Raw genomic sequence first — 20,471 nt, 5'->3', positions numbered from 1 at the left:
GTTAGTATGCTCTCAAGTTTACTTCTATCTCAAGTTATTTTATCTATTCTCACATACCTCTCTTTGGTTGACGTTCCTCTTTTTATATTACCCTTTGGGCCCAAGGGTCGAGCCCACTCTTAATCTCGCACTTGATTGCTTACTCCAGCTTCCGATTGCATGCTGGTTCCCATTCGGCTCTTCATATGACCGACTATATATTCGGCCTCAAGAGCCCTTAGATTATAGCCGAATTGACTTCAGCCAGATGTCTTCAAATATCTTCGCCTTCCTCAATATATGATTATTCAGCCCCCATAGTAGTTTAAAACATTGTATAGCTTCATATAGGACTTACTTTTTGTTTTGAAAACTTGTATTCTCTCTTTTGTAAAAACTATGATCGGGGTCAAACCCTGCAGTTTTATAAAGAAGGAGTTTTACTTTGCACAATATCTCGAGAATAGCACCACACTTGCATAAAATCGGAACTAAATTCAGAACTGAAAATGTGTGTATTTTGAATGATGTTCGTAATCAGATATTGAGCCTTCAATTGACTAAAATACAAAATATAACTCAATAAAGGGAAAACAAACCTAAAACAACCTAAACATAACTATTTACACTTAATAAAAACAAAAGACTTAAACAAGACTTAAAAGTAAAGAGGGGCAACATAACACTGCTGCCCAACTACCTAGCCAGCACACTTGGTCGATCGGCCGGCCGCTAGAATGGACTGCCGGCTGGTAAAGATGGCCTGCCGACCAAGGCATGCGGCTGGACAACTGGCAACAACTATCAGTCACTCACATAACCTTATCCTCTATAAAGGTCTTCTCTTGCTCCTTCTTCAACAGAATATCATCTTTTCTGCAGTTTTTTCTAAAAAATTGAGATTTTTCTTGTTGAGAGGTTCAAGGATTGAATGACCACTTTAGTCTGCACGGAAAAGGTAAATTTTGCCGGTTTCGGTATAAACGTCCTTTTTCTAATCCTATCACAACCCAAACTTGCCCCTATAGGTTTAGTGTCGTAACCGACCAGTAATCTGTGATTACCACAGGCCTGATCAACAATAATACAACATACAGGGGCTGGCGAAAGCCAAACAATAATTATATGACGTCCAATGAGCTGTGAGGACCTGAATGAACAAACAACTTCTATATATATATATATTTACCGATACACACATAAGTCCAAGTCCAGACTAGACATATGTACAAAACTTAAGTCCAAACACATCTAAGTACAAAATAAAGACATGTTAGGGAATTAAATCCCAAAGCCAAAACAAATCATAAACATTCACTTGAGTTTAGTTAACATTCAAAAAGGGTGGATTGGAAACACCAAAAAAAAAAGCCTTGACATTGAGAGTTCAGAACCTCGCGATGAGGCACAATAGGTTGGCTTGACAAAACGAGTCCAGGTTAGCGCCACTAACTTTGCTTTGGTGCCTGACCACCTACATATATAATAAATTGTGAGCTAAAGCTCAATGAATAACAAATGTGTAAAGGGGTTAAGAATGAAAGTCCTTTCAGTAATTAAAACAGTCAATTGCATCCATAGATCATTTATTCAATCAATGTCTCATTTTTCATGTCATATCAGTCATTTTGAAATCATAGCAGTCATACTTGGTACATCCATTAGCATAATAGTACAGTAGGTCTTAAAAGACTGAATAGCCAGTTGATGGCCATCAAACATTAAATAGTAGTTCCAAAACTTGGAATTGATAGAGATATCTCTAACAGTAATAGTAACAGTAACAGTAGTAGTAACAGTCAGTTGCTATGGATGCCACGAGTACAAATCTTTAAATAGGACAAACATTCATTCAGTAAACAATACCATTTCAGAAAGCAGTACGGTTAATCATTTAGAAAATAAGTACATTTGAACATAGCTTTGCAACATTGTTACTCACAGTGGGCTCCTTGAAACATGTGCTAAAATGTACAAAGGATGCGGCATCCGACCTAAACAAACAAATTCAAGCACAACAACTCAATTATATTCATAATGCTAGCCAACTCTATTTGATTCAGTTATTACTCATTCAATTACCCCTCGTCTTTACTCGTTCGGTTCTATTTTCCATTCATTCCTTCTAATGCACTAATGAGATGTAAATGCACATGAGAACACTTTAAAACTATGCAAATGAAGGCCCGAAAGGTGGAAAAGTGGAGCGAAAACAAAATCGGAGCTGCCCAAAGGGGCCGCACATGCGGGGGTTTTTGCCGTACGTGCCTCCCGCGCTTGCTTTTATTTCAGTATGTACCCAAAGTCTGTCATGTTTTCCGCACGTGCCGGGGCCCAAGCCGCGCGTGCGGCACTGCTACAAAAATAGTCTAAAAATGCTCTTCTCTTTGGCAATGCCTTCCTTTGCAAAATCAACCCCATTTTCATGAATTTCACTTCCAAAAACTTGACAGAACACTATGAATTAAACATATTTAGCTTGGAACAAAATTCATAACTTCAATTGAAGCTTCAAAACCATGCAAGGAGTTTAAATTCTTGAAGTGGAAACACAAGTTCATAACTAATACAAAGCTAGCTCCAGTTCTTTAAAATGGATGGAGTTTTCCTCCCAAATGTTGAAGCTCAAACAAGATGCAAGGAAACAATTAAATGATCATGAGTTCGCTAAAAAATATGCCATGCATGGTGAAATTAGGGGCTAAATTAGTCAATACTTCCATTATCAAGTGATGCATGTCCTAAGCTTTCATTTCATGAACAAGACCTCTAATTACTTGTAAATTCATTCTCAATTAAACTTGTATCTTGGAAGATGATGAGTAGAAGAGCTTGAAGTTGAAGAAATTGGAAAGAAAGGTTTGCCTTGTGTTGATAATTTAAGAGAATTCAAGCTAGTTTCTATCTTGCACCAAGTTCTTCCTTTCTTCCTCTTCTTGATGAATTCCACTCTAGCACTCTCTCTCTCTCTCTCTCTCTCTCTCTCTCTCTCTCTCTCTCTCTCTCTCTACGTGTGCTGTTTCTAGCTCAACACTAAGCACCCACTCTCTTTCTTTGTTGAATATAAAATAGGCTCAAGGATATGTAATGAGCTTCTAATTATTCAAGACTTACACTTAAGTGGTAAATTAAATAAAATACCAAATTCCCTCACATTAAATTAATTCTCACCCTATTATGACCTCAATTAAACTAAATTAAAATGACTAATGTGAATTAGGCTCTAATTGCATATCTCAATAATTAATTCTACCTTGCTCAAATTAGTGAATCAGACAGGCTTATTTTTCACTCTAACCTTTCTCTCCACAATGTCACAATCACAAGACAATACAAATCAATACATTACATATAACACATGGCGCATAAGTTACAATTAACACATAATCTCATGATCAATATTAAGCACATAATTAACTTAATTAATTTACTTAATTAAGAAGGCGGTTGTCACATTCTCTCCCTGTTTGGACGTTTGGTCCTCCAAACTCAATTACCTTCCTCCGGATAGAACATAGGAGCAAGTGGGAAGAGGTCTGGATATCTTTTCTTCATATCATCTTCTCTTTCCCAAGTCGCATAGATACCACCATGATTTTGCCAATCCACCTTCACCAATGGAATTTCTTTGTTCCTTAACTTTTTAATCTGGTGGTTAACAATCTGAATGGGTCTTTCCTCATAAGTGTAATCATCACTCAAAAGCACATGGGTAGGCTCAATAACATGAAAAGGATCCCGGAGATACTCCCGCAATTATGCGTATGCTCCATTTTGGGAGGAAGTGCTACCTGATATGCCACTAGATTAATCTTTTCAATGATTTGATACGACCCAACATACTTCGGTGCTAACTCGCCCTTGGTTCCAAAATGAGTCTGCCCTTTCATTGCTATCACCTTAATAAAAACATGATCACCCACTTCATATTCCCTATCACGCCTTCGGACATCCACGTAACTTTTTCTGTCGACTTTACGCAGTTTTCAATCTTTGTTGAATTAATTTCACATCTTCTATTGTTTTATGCACAATCTCTGGCCCAAGTAAAAGCCCATCTCCAACTTTTGCCCAACAATTAAGAGACTGACATTTTCTTCCATATAAAGCCTCGAAAGGCGCCATACCAATGCTTGAATGGAAACTGTTGTTGTAGGCGAATTCAGCTAAAGGCAAATGAGTTTCTCATTTTCCTTGAAAATCAAGTGCACACATACACAACATGTCCTCCAGAGTTTGGATTGTTCTTTCTGACTGGCCATCGGTCTATGGATGATATGCACTGCTTAATCTCAATTCAGTACCCAAAGCATTTTGCAAACTTTGCCAAAATCTTAACGAGAACTTCGAGTCCCTATCAGAAACAATTGACGCAGGCACTCCATGCAATCTAACAATCTCGTTAATGTAAATTGTAGCCGACTTATCCGCACTATAAATTGTTTTGACAGGTAAAAAGTGTGCAGATTTAGTCAAACAGTCAACAATAACCCAAATCGAATCCATACCTCTATTGGAGCGAAGTAGTCCAACAATGAAATCCATAGTGATGTGCTATCATTTTCACTCCGGTATTGGCAGTGGTTGGAGCAGTCCGGCGGGTTGTTGATGCTCAGTTTTGACTTGTTGGCAATGTAAACGCTTAGACACAAATTCTACAATTTCTTTTTTCATTCCTGGCCACCAGAAATTGAGTTTCAAATCTTGGTACATTTTTGTATTCTCTGGATGGATAGAAAGTTTTGAATTGTGGGCTTCGTGCAAAACTCGCTTCTTTAACTCAACATCATTCGATACACATAATCGGCCTTGAAATTTCAACACACCATTGTCAAAAAGAAAATTCGGCCTCGGCTTGGAGTCCCGTTCATCAATAATCTTCTTCAAAAATTCATCTTGTTGCTGTTTTTCTTTAATTTCTTCAAGAATCTCCGATTGAGCAGAAATAGCAGCCAATGTCCCACCTTGCTCTCGCAAAACAATTTCAACTTCAAATTTCTCAAGGTCAAGTAGCAATTCTCTTTGCCTAGTAAGTAAACAAGCCAAATTCCCAATTGATTTCCGACTTAGTGCGTCAACAACAGTGTTATCTTTTCCCGGATGTTACAAGATTTGTAAGTCATAATCTTTTATTAAGTCCAACTATCTCCGATGTCTCATGTTCAACTCTTTCTGGGTCAAGAAATATTTTAAGCTCTTGTGGTCTGTATAAACCTCACATGTTGCCCCATACAAGTAGTGGAGCCAAATCTTCAATGCAAATACTACTTTAGCAATCTCCAAATCATGAGTCATAAGAGATTAAACCATTAAGCATGGAATGACTCTTTCTTATGCTTAAGCAACAACCTTTTGTTAAAGACAATTCTTTAATTAAATTAAACAAAGAATGGATGAAGGTTGCAGAGATGAATATCCAAAGGTGATTGCAATAGTATGAACATGGATCAAAGCTATAAAAAAGTGCAAAGAAAGACTATCAACTCAAATGGATTGAAAGCTACATCCAAGAGGACTTACAACAACACATCTACGATATTTAAAGCATAATTAAACACACAAAACAGCAATGAAATAGCACTAAGACAGTGCTGGAAATTAGGTTTTTAAGGTGAAAAAAGTAAGGAAAAATAGACTAAAGCCAAGGGGTTTCAAACCATCAACAAACCTAAGGAAGGGTGGCTAATCCCTCCTCTTTTTTGTGACTTAAAATTACATTTTTAAGCTTAAAAACACTCTAAAAAATAGTAAGAAAAAGCCAAGAAAAGAGATAGAAAAGATGGTATAAAAGCTCAAAGTATACCTCTTTCAAAGAGATGATGTTCTTTAGTTCACAAACCACAAGTTGAACACTCTTAAGAGCCGAAATTTATGTTCAAGAATCTTAGCAAGAAGCCTCAAGTTTTGGCTTAAGAAGTGTATGGATAGTGTATGTATATTGCAAGAGAGAGAGGTAGCGTGTTGAGCAAGCTATAGGCACTTGGCAATTTTTTCTAACCCCAAACCATAAAGGGGGGGCTTGTATTTATAAAAAAAAGGCCTTCTCACGTCGGAAATATCTGTAATAAGCCAACTGATGCAAGGCATGCACATGGGGACAACTGGTTGTCCCAAAATATTTGCTGTCGCTTAACATGGTCGGCCGGCCATAGAGGGAGACGACCGGCCAACCAAAAATGACATGCCGGTCACTTGTTGGCCAGCAGGTCTCTAAGTGGTCAAGCTAGAAAAAATTAGGTTTTGGTTTAAAGGGGTTGCAAGGTTTAGGCTCTGAAACTCAAAAACCAAAATCTTTTGCTGAAGAAATTGAACAATTTGTACAGCGTAACAATTCATCATAGAGTTTTCAAAGTGAGGCTCCCAAGCCTTAAGAGCGGTCAAAATGGAGTGGTCAAGCTACAACGACGTCTTCGCTTGGACCCATTCAGACATACCAGGTATCGATCCCTCTTTCATTACTCATCGTCTCAGTATTGAGCCCTACTTCCGACCTTTCCGCCAGAGGCAGCGTATTTTTCATCCAGAACACAATACCTTTATCGCCGTCGAGGTAGACAAACTATTGAAGGCACAGTTGATCAAAAACGTAGACTATCCCTGGTGGCTATCCAATATGGTCTTGGTCCACAAAAATAATCGCAAATGGCGACTCTACATCGACTATTCCCACCTCAATTGGGCTTGCCCCAAAGATAGCTACCCCCTTCCCCGGATAAATCTGTTGGTCAACGCAACTGCAGGACATCAGATGCTTAGCTTCATGGATGTCTTCTCCAGCTATAATCAAATCCTGATGCACCCAGCCGACCAGGAGCACACCTCCTTCATCACCGACAGAGGGACTTATCACTATTGTGTTATGCCATTCGGCATGAAGAATGCCATGCTGTCTTCCAACACTAGATAGGTCAGAACATGGAAGTCTACGTCGATGACATGCTAGTCAAGAGCACACTCTCCTCCGATCACTTGGCACACCTACGATAGACCTTCCAAACCTTACACAAATATCAAATGAAGCTCAACCCGGAGAAATGCGCCTTTGGTATGAGGTTCGGGAAATTCTTAGGATTCATGGTTGGCCAACGGGGCATTGAGGCTAACCTTGAAAAGATCAATGCCCTGATAGAAATGCGGTCTCCTAGAACTGTCAAGGAGGTTCAACGGCTCACAGGTAGAGTTGCTGCCCTCAACCGCTTTATTTCCCAAGCAACCGACAAGTGCATTCCATTCTTTAAAGTCCTCTGGAAAGTGTTTGAATAGAACACCGAGTCTGAGAAGGCCTTCCAACAACTGAAGCAATGTATGGCCAACCCTCCCATCCTCTCTCAAGCACTACCAGGCGAAACCCTCTTCCTCTACTTGCCTGTATCAAACACTGTGGTCAGTGATGCCCTTATCAGGAAAAATGGCACAGTACAACGTCCAGTCTACTACATTAGCCGCGCCCTCACGGGGGCCGAACAAAACTACCTTCTGTTAGAAAAAATGGTCCTCGCCTTAGTTATAGCCTCCAAATGCCTCTGACCCTATTTCCAAGCTCACTCCATTGTGGTTCTCACTGACGAGCCTCTGAAAAAGGTCATGCAATAATCAGAATTGTCATGAAGACTTATGCAATGGTCCGTTGAGCTAAGTCAATTTGAAATCTCTTACCGACCCCGAACAGCGATCAAAGGCCAGACTGTCGCCGATTTTATCTTGGAGTTCACCAATCTCACTCCGAACGTACCTCCTCCACCAGCACACATCACCATTGATACAGAAGACCCCTACTCCTGGACCTTCAGTGTCGATGGTTCATTCCGCAAAGAGGGTAGTGGAGCCAGCCCAATCCTTACCACCCCAGAAGGTGAGTACTTCAAGTGTGCCCTCCGTTTTCTGTTCGACACAAGCAATAACGAAGCCGAATATGAGGCCTTAATAGTAGGTCTTCGATTGGCCAGAGACATTGGTATAGACCATATCCAAGTGTTCAATGATTCCCAATTGGTTGTCGAGCAGATTACTGGGGAGTTCGACGCAAAGAAGGAGACAATGCGAACATACAGGTACATCGCCCTTCCCCTCGTCCGCCTTTTCAGTACTTTCTAGATCAGGCACATCCTTAGGTCAGAAAACTCTTAGGCAGACGAAATGGCTCAATTAGCCTCGGCCAACTGGTCAGACTTCAATCACGGTATCCACATTGAATACCTGACCCATCCAACGACTTCACCAAACCCACAAGAGATCCACTTCTTCCAGAACGAGCCTATCCCATGGGCCCAAGACATCATTCCATTTTTGGAGCGAGGGGAGTTATCAGATGATAAGCAGCAAGCCACTAAAGTCAGAGCCCGGTCGTCTAATTATGTCATTATCGGTGGTCTATTGTACAAACGGGGATTCTCACGCCCATACCTCAGGTGTCTCAATCCTGCTCAAGCGACCTATGCGATAAGAGAAGTACACAAGGGCATTTGTGGTAACCATTCAGGGGGAAGATCCCTGGCCCATAAAATTCTCCGTACAGGTTACTTCTGGCCCACGCTCAATTAAGATGCCAACGAATTTATGCTTAAGTGTGATAAATGCAAGCGCTTTGCTAATATTCCCAACGCCCCGCCAACAGAACTGGTTACACTCAACAGTCCCTACCCATTCGCTAAGTGGGCCATCAACTTAGTCGGTCCTTTACCCACTGGCAGGGGCCAAACCAAGTTCGCTATGGTTGCCATTGACTACTTCACCAAATGGGTGGAAGCAGAACCCCTTACTACAATCATTGAACGAAACACCACCAGGTTCATCTAGCAGTCAATCGTGTACCGATTTGGAATTCCCCAGGCCATTGTCTCTGACAACGGAAAACAATTCGACAATTCCAAGTTCAGGAAATTCTGTGAAGAGCTCAATATCAGACCATGTTTCTCTTCCTCAGTCCATCCCCAAGCTAATGGGCAAGTCGAAGTCACCAATCACTTCCTTCTGAAGATCATCAAGACCAAGTTGGAAGCCGGCAAAGGACTCTGGGCTGAAGAATTACCAAACGTACTCTAGGCTTATCGGATGACAGCTCGAACCCCCAGTGGGGAGGCCCCTTTTCGCCTAACATATAACGCCGAGGTGGTAATCCCAATGGAGGTCGGCCTGCTGACCCCCCGGGTGCTACATTCGAATCCTGAACTAAACGAGGAGTTGCGTCAAGCTGATCTAGATCTAGTTGAAGAGCTCCAAGAGTCAGCTGCTATCAGGCGAGCATCATATCAACAGAGAATGAGAAAACATTATAACCGTAGAGTCTGACCTCGGGAGTTCATAGCAGGAGACCTAGTCTTGTGCAAAGCAACCCTTGCCACTAAATATCCAACGGAGGGCAAGCTAGCAGTCAAATGGGAAGGACATTACATTGTCAAAGCCAGACCCCGCCCTGGTACTTGCCGTCTCCAAGACATGGAGGGCAGAGACCTCCCCCATCCATGGAATGCCAAGCACTTGAAATGTTATTTCCAGTAAAACGACATCTTCTATTTTTGTATCTTTCAATTGTTGTATGTTTCATTTTGCCTATCGAAACACTTGTTTGTTTCTGCCCGTGCCTTAATGACAACAATTTAACATTCCTATTCTTAATGTTGTGCCTCAATGTCAAGTTTTTGACGACTCTCAGCCAGACTGAGCATGAAGAGCTCAACCAGACTAAGTTAAACCTAGTCTCAACCAGAATGAGCCCTCCAAGCCTCGGCCAGATTGACCACGAAGAGCTCAGTCGGACTGTGTTAAACCTAGTACCAGCTAGACTGAGCCCTCCAAGCCTCAGCTAGACTGAACATGAAGAGCTCAGCCAGACTGAGTTAAACGTAGTCTCAGCTAGACTAAGCCCTTCAAGCCTCAGCCAGACTAAGCATGAAGAGCTCAGCCAAATTGAGTTAAGCCAAGCCTCAGCCAGACTGAGCCCTCCAAGTCTCGGCCAGACTGAGCATGAAGAGCTCAGCCAGACTGAGTTAAGCCAAGCCTCAGCTAGACTGAGCATGAAGAACTCAGCCAAACTGAGGTAAGCCAAGCCTCAGCCAGATTGAGCATGAAGAGCTCAGCCAGACTGAGCTAAGCCAAGCCTCAGCTAGACCGAGCATGAAGAGTTTTGCCAAACCGAGTTAAATTTAGTCTCAGCCAGACTGAGCCCTCCAAGCCTCAGCCAGACTGAGCATGAAGAGCTCTGTCAAACCGAGTTAAACCTAGTCTCAGCCAGACTGAGTATGAAAAGCACAACCAAACTGAGTTAAACCTAGTCTCAGCCAGACTGAGCCGTCTAAGCCTCAGCCAAACTGAGTGTGAAGAGCTCAGCCAGACTAAGTTAAGCCTAGTCTCAACCAGACTGAGCCCTCCAAGCCTCAATCAGACTAAGCATGACGAGCTCAGCCAGACTAATTTAAGCCTAGTCCCAACCAGACTGTGCCCTCCAAGCCCATTTGACTGCGTTAAGCTTTCTCCTTAGGTCATTTTTACTTAAGTTAAATTTCAGCCCATTTTTGCCCAAGGCAATTTCAATTTACTTCATTTCCAATGGTTCAATGTGTTAGTCATCTTCACACAATACAAACATAACAGAAATAACCCAATTTTTATTTCATTAACACCTTGCCCAACTATACACCCTCATATATATATATATAAAAAAAAAAAAAAAAAAAAAAAAAAAAAAAACAACAACAACAACAACAACAACACTGATAGACAAAGGAGGGTCTTCACCTTCCCACTCTCCCTTCCTCAGTGGACTCTAACTCCTCCTCCTCAACCCCCTCGTCAAGTGGCATTTGGGCTATGTCTCCCTCCCCTAGCCTCACAACGTTAAAATCAATATGAGGAAAGAGCACCTCCACCTTATATTTAAAGCTCATCCAACCGCTGTCCCAATACTGACTCATCTCGTGTTTGTAGTAGTCTGACTGTTGAAAACTCTAGATCACTTCTTCTTCGATTCACCCAACAGCAGCCACTCCTGACAGGCCAACACCACCTTCTCCCTCTCTGGCCAAGCCTCTCGCCACCGCTGCATCAATGGCCATTTGAAACTCAGGAGACGCCTTAAACTGCTCCACCGCTGCCATATACAAGTCTAGATAGGCTGCCTTCTCAAACGCCATCTTCCTGGTTAACTCTTCCGTCCTGACCCTCTCTTCTGCTAGGGCCCTTTCCAACTCAGCCACACGCACATCTGCCTCTTCTTTGTCTTTCAAGGCCTAATCCTGCAGATCTTCATTGTTTTCCAGGGCCTTTTCTAATCTTTCATTGGCAGTATTGCAAGCTTCTTGGACCTCCCCCATCTTCTTCTGTTCGCTCGCCAACTCAAACTCCAATGATACCACCTTATGGTGCACCACCTCGAGTTCTAACTTGGCGACTGACAGCTCGACGATAGCCTCAGCCTGACCTACTCTGGCACGTTCTTCCATGTAATTCTCCACAACCGCCAACACTTCCATCTTTTTCATCCTCTGCGCATAGTCCAAGCCCTTTGCACAGGCACTCCGCGCTACTTTTCTCCATCCCTCCGTCTCCACCCTTAAGCTTTGCAATTGCGCCTTCACCCCCTCCAGTTGGGCCTTCAATGGCTCTGCCTCCACCTTTGCCCCCGCCGCCTTACCCAGCAAAGTCGTCGCCAAGGTCGCGGTTTCCATCTACGCTGAATAGAACCCTCTCAACAGGTCGGCCTTTGTAAATTGTGTCATCCTTCGCACGGCCGCATCCTCCACCACCCCAAAGAGATGGTTTCCGGCGACCCTGGCTTCACCCCCCTCTCTCGCTGAACAACCGGCCACTACACGAACATGGTACGTGGCGGTCCTCAACACGGCGCTCATCTCCGTTCTGCTTACCCGCCCTCTCTCTTCCCCCAGACTTGGGGACACTTCTTGTACAGGTACATTCTTGGACGATTGATCTTCCAACCGGTCGGCTCCTACCAACTGTTCTTGCTCGCCTGTTTCACTCCCTACTTGGCCGTTTAGGTGCTTGGCCTCTCCTACCCTAATCCTGGTCTCCCCTACCTTTCCTTCTGGGGGTTTCTCCACAATCCCCTCATTCGCATTCTTCAATGTTGGTTCTCCCTCACTCCCCTCCACAGCCACCCCATTTTTCTTCTTTTTCTTCAACACCGCCTCCACCTTCTTCGTACTTCTCTCCCTCAACGGATCCACTGGCAGTGGCAGTGGTGTAAAATCGGTCAAGTCCTTGTCTCCTAAAGTCTTGGGACGTGGTTGGACTGGCTGTTTCATGACCAGCTTTGGTGTACGACCTAACTTTGATTTTTTATACTTATCTGCCTTGGCAAACGTCTTTTTGTCCTCCGCCTCCTGCATTTTCCTCCTCGCCTCTAACTCCTCTAGTGCAGGGTCCTCCTCCGTCAGCTATGGCCCCAGATTCAAGGCAAACAAGGCTGAGGACTGGACAAGGTCATCCCACTTTAAGCCCTCCTTCTCCTTCCCCTCCATCACTCGTTTAACCCTCATTTCCGTCTCCGCCTCCAGCCTTGGCTCCACTGACTTGATGGGAATTTTCCACGTTCACCGACACATAAAACCACCTTGGTCTCCACCCCTTCACCGACGACGGCAACCCCACCACTAATCCTCTCCCTGCCACCGTCTGCAGGGTCACCCATGTTTCTTGTTGCCCTAAGGCTTTATAACAGGAAAAAAACTCATCAACTGTCATCGCCACTCCTTCGGTCGCCCGTGGCCATACAATTGCGCAGACCAATAATATTTTCCACTCATTGGACATAAGTTGACCTAGCGCCACCTCCAACCGGTTCAACATGTCTACCAGTATTTATGGGACTGGCAACCTCAGACCCCCCCCCCCCCACGCAGCGCCTCCTCATATAGTGTAAACTCCATCGGGTGTACATCTGACGCCCTCTACTTCAACGTCAGTAGCCTCAACTCTACCTCTGCTGGAATCTGGTATTTCTTACGTACCTCCTTCAACTCCTCTACTGTAAACGTAGATTTTTCAGCCTTGGTGTGCCAATGGTCCGACCCCACTTGTCTAATCGGCTTCGCCGCCACAATCATTGTGGTTGGACGGGGTTACGCCGATTGCTCCGCCCCTCTTTCCTCCTGGCTCTCCGTCCTATACTGCTCCGCCTGCTCCGCCAACTCCACCACATCATCCTCACCTAGCGCTTCTAACCCTATGGCCAGTGTTTCCTCTCGAGCCATCTCTCTTACGTTTCTGTATATTGCTTCGGCCGCAGACGCGAGGAAGTTCACAAACTGTTGGAGGGGAGCATCACATGAGACGAATGCGGTAAGGTCTGGGATGTGTTGGTTTCTCACAATGAGATATGTAAACCGGATAATTCCAAATGCCCACAATTTGCCTATTTTCGAAGGATCGAGATTCAAATTCGCCAGTTTACAAATTTCACCAAATTACAACCCCCGCCTTTTTCCACTTCAAATCCTATCCTAACCCTAACCTTTCGCTTCCTACTAACTCATCACCTCCCTCACCACTGGCCTAGATCACCCCACGTGTACACTCACGATTCAGCACCCCTTTCCCCTCCCCTATCTTTTTCACTTTATATCATCATGTGCCTCGTTGCTCCTTGAGCCCCGCTCGCCGTCACTACCTCTTCGGCTACCTTCACGGTCGGCCCTCCTCCCGGTCGGTCCTCCAGCTCGGCCACCATTATGGTCAGTCCTCTAGCTTGGCCACCTTTATGATCGGTCCTCCTCTCAGTCGGTCCTCCAGCTCGGCCACCTTTACGGTCGGTCCTCCTCCTGGGCAGTCCTCTAGCTCGGCCACCTTTACAGTTGGTCCTCCTCCCTGTCAGTCCTCCAGCTCGGCCACCTTCACAGTCGACCCTCTCTACGATCAATCATCCCACTTAGCTTGGGCGAATCCTTCCCGGTTCCTTCTTATTCTCTTCGTTGGTCTAAAGCTGTACTCGGGAAATAGGGGACTACTGACATTGGTGAGCCCACAAAAAAGTTTAGCCTATGACTTAGGGCCCAATTCACGATCCAGGTACTAAAGCCCAGCACCCTTGAGAACCCAATGTTGATCCAAGACCAATAACATCTAAACACTTGTCAATCAAGGAACCAGCCACGTAAGCAGACAAAGATCTACAAAGTTATTACACCCATACATCAGCCATTAATAAGACCCTTGTGGCATTAAATGCGGCAACCTCTTCACACTGGAAAAAATGGGCTCACCGTGAACAAGGTCGGCTAAACCTTAGACTTTCGGCCGACAGGACAGTTGAGAAGGGACAAGGAAATGATGAATGAAAGAGATAAAAAGCTTAAAAAGAACGACACAGGTTAAGTTCTTCAATCTCTATCGAACACTCTCTCTCTCTCTAGAAAAACCTCCTTGCCTTGAACTAACTTGACCTTCGAAGTGTCCGCCGAGGGATTGCTCCCTTTGGACCCTTTTTTGCAGGTGTATTCCGCGAACCACAAGCCCAGCAAACCTATCGAAAGTGTGGATTAATCTGGCCCATCCATCCTCCAAGCATAGAGCATCATCAGCTTGTTCAACTTTTGAGCTAATCTCAAATGTATTTTAGTGAAGCCAAACACAACTGTTAAGACTTTGCAATGCATACAATCTTATCATGCCAATTCAAAAAGTTCATGAGCTTTAACAAGAAAATACTTTGGTGGGATGTATAAATTATTTCACTTGATTTTCTTTAGCTTCTAACTCTGTTTGGATTATAGAAATTTTGAGGTTAATGAGAATCTCATTTATTAGACTTATTTATTTTGATGATTTATTTAATTATGTTTTAATTTACTTGAAAGAGAAAAATAGAATCCAAAATTTATTTTGATGATTTATTTAATTATATTATAATAAAAATTTATTTTGATGATTTATTTGAAAGAGAAAAATAGAATCAAAATTTATTTTGTCCCATTATTTCTCACATAAACCTTTATCCTAAGTGTTGTTAGAATGTATTTAATATTTGATTAAATCAGGAGTTCAAAAGCCCAAAACAAAGGTTCAAATAACCTAGCACAGCAGCAGGCCAAAAGGTTCAAGAGGTTCAAGTGGAAGATATTCAAATTTGTAACGATGGAGTGGAAGATATTCAAATTAGTAATGATGGAAGTACAACGGCTATAAACGACTATAAATTCAAATGACTACAATGGCTATAAACGGCTATAAATTCAAATGAATACAACGGCTATAAACGGCTATAATTTTTATTATATATACCAAATCCTTATGTAAACAAGTTACAAAAAACCTGAAAATATTCTTTGATCTATAATCACTCACATCTATTCTCAAAAATTATACACTGAGCCTTATAACTTTAAACCCATCTTTCTTGTGTGAGATTTACAGAAAAATCAAAACTTCATTTTATATATCTATCTTTGAGAGATATTTATTGTAAGCTTTCTTTGAAAGCATTTTTTCATTTCATCTTGTAAAAGTGTTGAAAACGCTGTGTTCTTGAAATATTGAGAGTGATTGTGAATCACCTAAGATTTGCAAGGGTTTGGGCTTGTGAAGTCTGTGTAAAATCCGTGGAAGATTGCTCCATTTGTAAAGAGGTTCCTAACACCCTTGTGAAGCTAGAAGATAGTGAAAAATCTCAAGTGAAGCTTGAAGAGTGGACGTAGGCCGAGTTGAAGCCGAACCACTATAAATTTGTTTGTCTCTCTCTCCCTTATCTCTTTATTTTATTTTAAATTGCCATAGCTATATTTCACATTTTTACTGTGCTAAAATCATTGACTGACATAGTTGTTAAGACACTTGTTTTAATTATTTTTATTTCATTAATTACATTTATCTATTGTGCTAGTCATAATTTTTATTAGGTATTATTAATTTTAATTGTAAAAACCTAATTCACCCTCCCCCTCTTAGGTTGTCTTTTGGGTAACAATTAGTATCAGAGCTTAGACTCTTGTTTTAGATTTAACCATCTAGGAGTTTCGATCCATGGCAACCTTAGCTGAAGGACAAGCCACAAATAGTCCACCATTGTTTGACGGAAACAACTATAGTCATTGGAAGGATAAGATGACCTTATACCTACAAGCCACTGATTATGCCATGTGGATTATTATCACCAAAGGTTCAAAATTTTCTACCAAATTAATAGACAATATTAGTGTACCTAAAACTGAAGATGAATGTGATAAGAGGGGTCACAAATTATTGCAAGCCAATGCTAAAACCAAACTCACCCTTGTTTATGGATTAGACTCTAAGGAGTATAATAGAATTTCAAGTTGTGATTCGGCAAAAGAAATTTGGGACAAACTTGAAATAACTTATGAATGTACAAACCAAGTAAAAGAATCTCGTATTGATATGCTTGTTCATAGTTATAAATTGTTTAAAATGAACTATGATGAATCTATTTCAAGTATGTTTACTAGATTTACTGAAATTATAAACTCTTTGAAATCTCTTGGCAAAACTTATACTAACAGTGAGTTGGTAAGAAAAATTCTTAGGTGTTTACCAAAGAATTAGGAAGCAAAGGTCACCGCCATTATAAAAGCCAAAGATCTCTCCACACTTGGATTGGATGAGCTTATGGGTTTCCTTATGACTCATGAGATCACCATGAAAGGACATGAGAATGTTGAAAACAAAAAGAAAAGTGGAATTGCATTCAAAGCCTCATCAAATGAAGAAGAACATGAAAACTCCAGTGAGGATGAAAGTTATGCCATGTTTAGTAGAAATCTCAAAAAGCACTTCAAGAAAAACAATTATAGAGGAAGAAGACCTTTCAAGAAAGAGTATAACAAAGATAACAAGCAAGAGCCTATTATTTGCTGTGAGTGCAAAAATCCTGGACATGTGGAAATGGATTGTCCAAAATTGAAGAATCATGGAAAAGACTACAAAAGAAACAAAAAGGCCATGGTAGCAACTTGGGAAGAAAGTGAAGATGAAAGCTCAAGTGATGAAATTAAAAATGAAGTAACCAATTTATGTCTCATGGCTCTAGAAGATGAAAACTCTACTCAAGATGAGGTAATTACTCTTTATGAAGAGCTTGAAAGTTCATTCCATGAACTATCAAGTGAATTTAGAAAAGTTTATGCCAAAAATAATGTGTTGAAGAAATCTGTTGCATCTTTATCTATTAATGTAGAAGAATTAAAGAAAAAAAAAACTATTTTGAAAAATGATTTTGATACTATCTCTAATGGGAAAACTACTTTAAAAAACAATGTTGATGATTTAACACAAACGCTTGAAAATTTTGTAAAAGGTAGAGATAATCTTAACATGCTTCTTGGAAATCAAAGATGTGTTTTTGATAAAGCGGGTATTGGATATGACTCTGTTAAGAAATAAAACAATCTCAATACAATTTTTGAAAATGCACCTCTCATGACAGACCCTCATATCACTTGTCATTATTGTAGAAAGAAAGGCCATTATATATCGTATTTTCCATTCAAAAAGAATATGAACATGGGAATTAAAAAGATTTGGATTATTAAGGGACCTAACAAAACTAACAAAGAAGGACCCAAGGAACTATGGGTACCAAAAACCAACACTTGATTGTCATCTTGTAGGTTTGGTTTAAGTCCAAAGCTAAAGAAGGGAAGCGATACCTTGATAGTGGATGTTCCAGACACATGACCGAAGATAAATCATTCTTTACTAAACTATCATTGAAAGATGGATGATTTGTTACTTTTGGAGACAACAAGAAAGGAAAAATCATCGGTATTGGTAGCATCGGTATTTCTCCTAACCTTTCTATTGAAAATGTTATACTTATTGATGGACTTAAGCATAACCTACTTAGTATTAGTCAATTATGTGATAAAGGTAATCGAGTTATTTTTGATAAATCACATTGCACAATTGAAAGCACAAATGATCATAAAGCTTTATTTGTTGGTAATCGCTATGATAATGTTTATGTTTTTCATCTTAATGATCTCTATGCTAGTGATGTTAAATGTTTATATGTTAATAATGAAAATAGTTGGTTATGGCATAGAAGACTTGGTCATGCTCATATAGATTTAATTGCTAAACTTTTGATAAAGGATTTGGTCATTGGACTTCCAAAATTTAAATTTGAAAAAGATCATCTTTGTAGTGCTTGCCAACAAGGAAAACAAACTAAAACATCATTTAAATCAAAATCTCATATTTCCACAACTAGACCTTTACAACTATTGCATATGGATTTATTTGGTCCCTCAAGGACAACTAGTCTAGGTGGTAAACATTATTGTCTTGCTATTATTGATGATTATTTAAGATTTACATGGATTATGTTTTTAGCACACAAAGATGAAACTTTTTCTTCTTTCACAAAACTCTATCGTAGAATTCAAAATGAAAAAGACTTTCTTATTACTAATATTCGAACCGACCATGGTAGAGAACTTGAAAATAAGAAATTTGAATTGTTTTGTGATGAGCATGGTATTGGACATAATTTTTCAGCACCTAGAACCCCTCAACAAAATGGTGTAGTAAAAAGGAAGAATAAAACTTTAGAAGAGATGAGTCGATCAATGCTTTACGAAAATAATCTTCATAAATATTTTTTGGCCGAAGCCGTTCACACCACATGCTATATTTTAAATCGTGCATTAATTAGACCTATTCTCAAAAAGACTCCTTATGAACTTTGGCATGATAGAAAGCTCAACATTAGTCACTTGCATGTTTTTTGTTATAAATGTTTTGTGTATAATAATGGTAAGGATAACTTAGGTAAATTTGATTCAAAATCTGATGAAGCAATTTTTCTTGGCTATTCCTTAACTAGCAAAGTTTGTCGTGTTTTTAATAAAAAAAACTCTTGTTGTGAAAGAATCTATACATGTGGCATTTGATGAAACTAACATCTCTGCTCAAAAGAAAATTGTTAGTGATAATATAGATTTGGAACCAAATGTGGAAGATTCAAGTATTTACAAAGAAGAGAACCAACCATGTAAGTTGAACAAAGAGATTGAACAACCTATTCTCCTACTTCAAGAAGAAGGAGGAAACAATGATGATTTTCCAAGAGAATGGAAGTTTGTTCATAATCACCCTAAGGATTTAATCCTAGGTGACCCTACAAAAGGTATTGAAACTCGCTCTTCACTTAGAAACATTTGTAGTAACTTGGTTTTTCTCTAACAGATTGAGCCTAAAAACTTTCAAGAAGCCGAATTCGATAAACATTGGATGATAGCTATGCATGAAGAGCTTAACCAATTTGAGAGAAACAAAGTGTGAGAACTTGTGCCAAAACCTAAAGATCATACCATTATTGGTACCAAATGGATCTTTCGAAACAAGCTTGATGAATCCGGCACAATTATAAGAAACAAGGCTAGACTTGTTGCACAAGGATACAATCAAGAGAAGGTATTGATTTCAATGAAACCTTTGTTCTTGTTGCTAGATTAGAAGCCATTCACATGTTACTTGCATTTGCATGTTTTAAAGATTTCAAACTTTATCAAATGGATGTAAAAAGTGTCTTTCTTAATGGTTTTGCAAATGAGGAAGTTTATGTTAAACAACCCCTAGGTTTTGAAGATCATGCTTTTCCAAATCATGTTTTTAAACTATCAAAAGCTTTATATGGTTTGAAACAAGCACCTTGTGCATGGTATGAACAATTAAGTAAATTTTTGATTGAAAATAATTTTTCTAGAGGAACGATTGATACAACACTTTTTGTTAAAACTAAAAATAATGATTTACTTATTGTGCAAATATATGTGGATGACATTATATTTGGTGCTACTAATGAAACCTTGTGTAAAGAATTTGCTAAGTGTATGCAAGGTGAGTTTGAGATGGGCAGGATGGGGGAGCTAAATTATTTCCTTGGACTTCAAATCAAACAATGTAAGGAATGAATTTTTATCAACCAAGCTAAGTATACAAAAGAACTACTCAAAAATTTTGGTATGTATGACTCAAAAATAGCTGGAACACCGCATATCCATTAAGCTAGATAAGGATGAAAAAGGTAAGTCCATTGATCAAACAAAATATCGAGGTATGATCGGCTCACTTCTTTATTTAACAGCAAGTAAACCCGATATTATGTTTAGTGTTTGTATGTGTGCTAGATATCAATCAAATCCTAAGGAATCACATCTCAGTGCTGTTAAAAGAATTTTTAGATATCTTGTTGGCACTCAAAATTTGGGACTGTTTTATCCTAGAGGTGTTGCATTTGATTTAATTAGCTACTTGGATGCCAACTTTGCCGGATGCAAACTTGATAGAAAAAGTACCAGTGGCACTTGTCACTTTCTTGATAACTCATTAGTATTGGTTTAGCAAAAAGTAAAATTTTGTTGCTTTATCAACGGCCGAAGCTGAATATATAGCTTCCGAAAGTTGTTATGCCCAAATACTTTGGATGAAACAACAATTGAAGGACTTTGATTTGCATTATGATCATATCTCTATTAAATGTAATAATACTAGTGCCATCAATTTAAGAAAAAATCCGGTTC

At 40.3% G+C, this 20,471-nt stretch overlaps 2 protein-coding genes across 2 annotated transcripts in view; one reads left to right on the top strand and one right to left on the bottom strand.

The window, feature by feature from the left end:
* The first annotated feature begins 7,593 nt into the window (after nucleotides 1-7,593).
* On the top strand, nucleotides 7,594-8,073 carry LOC145791594 (uncharacterized). The gene has a single exon (XM_082871963.1). The coding sequence runs from the start codon at nucleotides 7,594-7,596 to the stop codon at nucleotides 8,071-8,073; it is 480 nt and encodes a 159-aa protein (XP_082728089.1).
* A 5,917-nt stretch (nucleotides 8,074-13,990) lies between these two features.
* The window catches only part of LOC145791593 (uncharacterized), a 29,017-nt gene continuing 22,536 nt past the window's right edge, over nucleotides 13,991-20,471 (bottom strand). Inside the window, exon 9 of the mRNA XM_082871962.1 lies at nucleotides 13,991-14,102. Within this exon, the coding sequence (XP_082728088.1) occupies nucleotides 13,991-14,102 (112 nt within the window). The remainder of the gene's footprint in view (nucleotides 14,103-20,471) is intronic.

This window comes from Camellia sinensis, chromosome 5 (assembly GCF_055761805.1).
Source record: "Camellia sinensis isolate YWXY chromosome 5, ASM5576180v1, whole genome shotgun sequence".
In the NCBI taxonomy this organism is placed as follows: domain Eukaryota; kingdom Viridiplantae; phylum Streptophyta; class Magnoliopsida; order Ericales; family Theaceae; genus Camellia; species Camellia sinensis.
This window is presented reverse-complemented; position numbering and strand designations above follow the sequence as displayed.

Coding starts and splice junctions, on each gene's coding strand:
- LOC145791594 (XM_082871963.1), top strand. CDS start 7,594: ATGCAATGGTCCGTTGAGCTAAGTCAATTTGAAATCTCTTACCGACCC.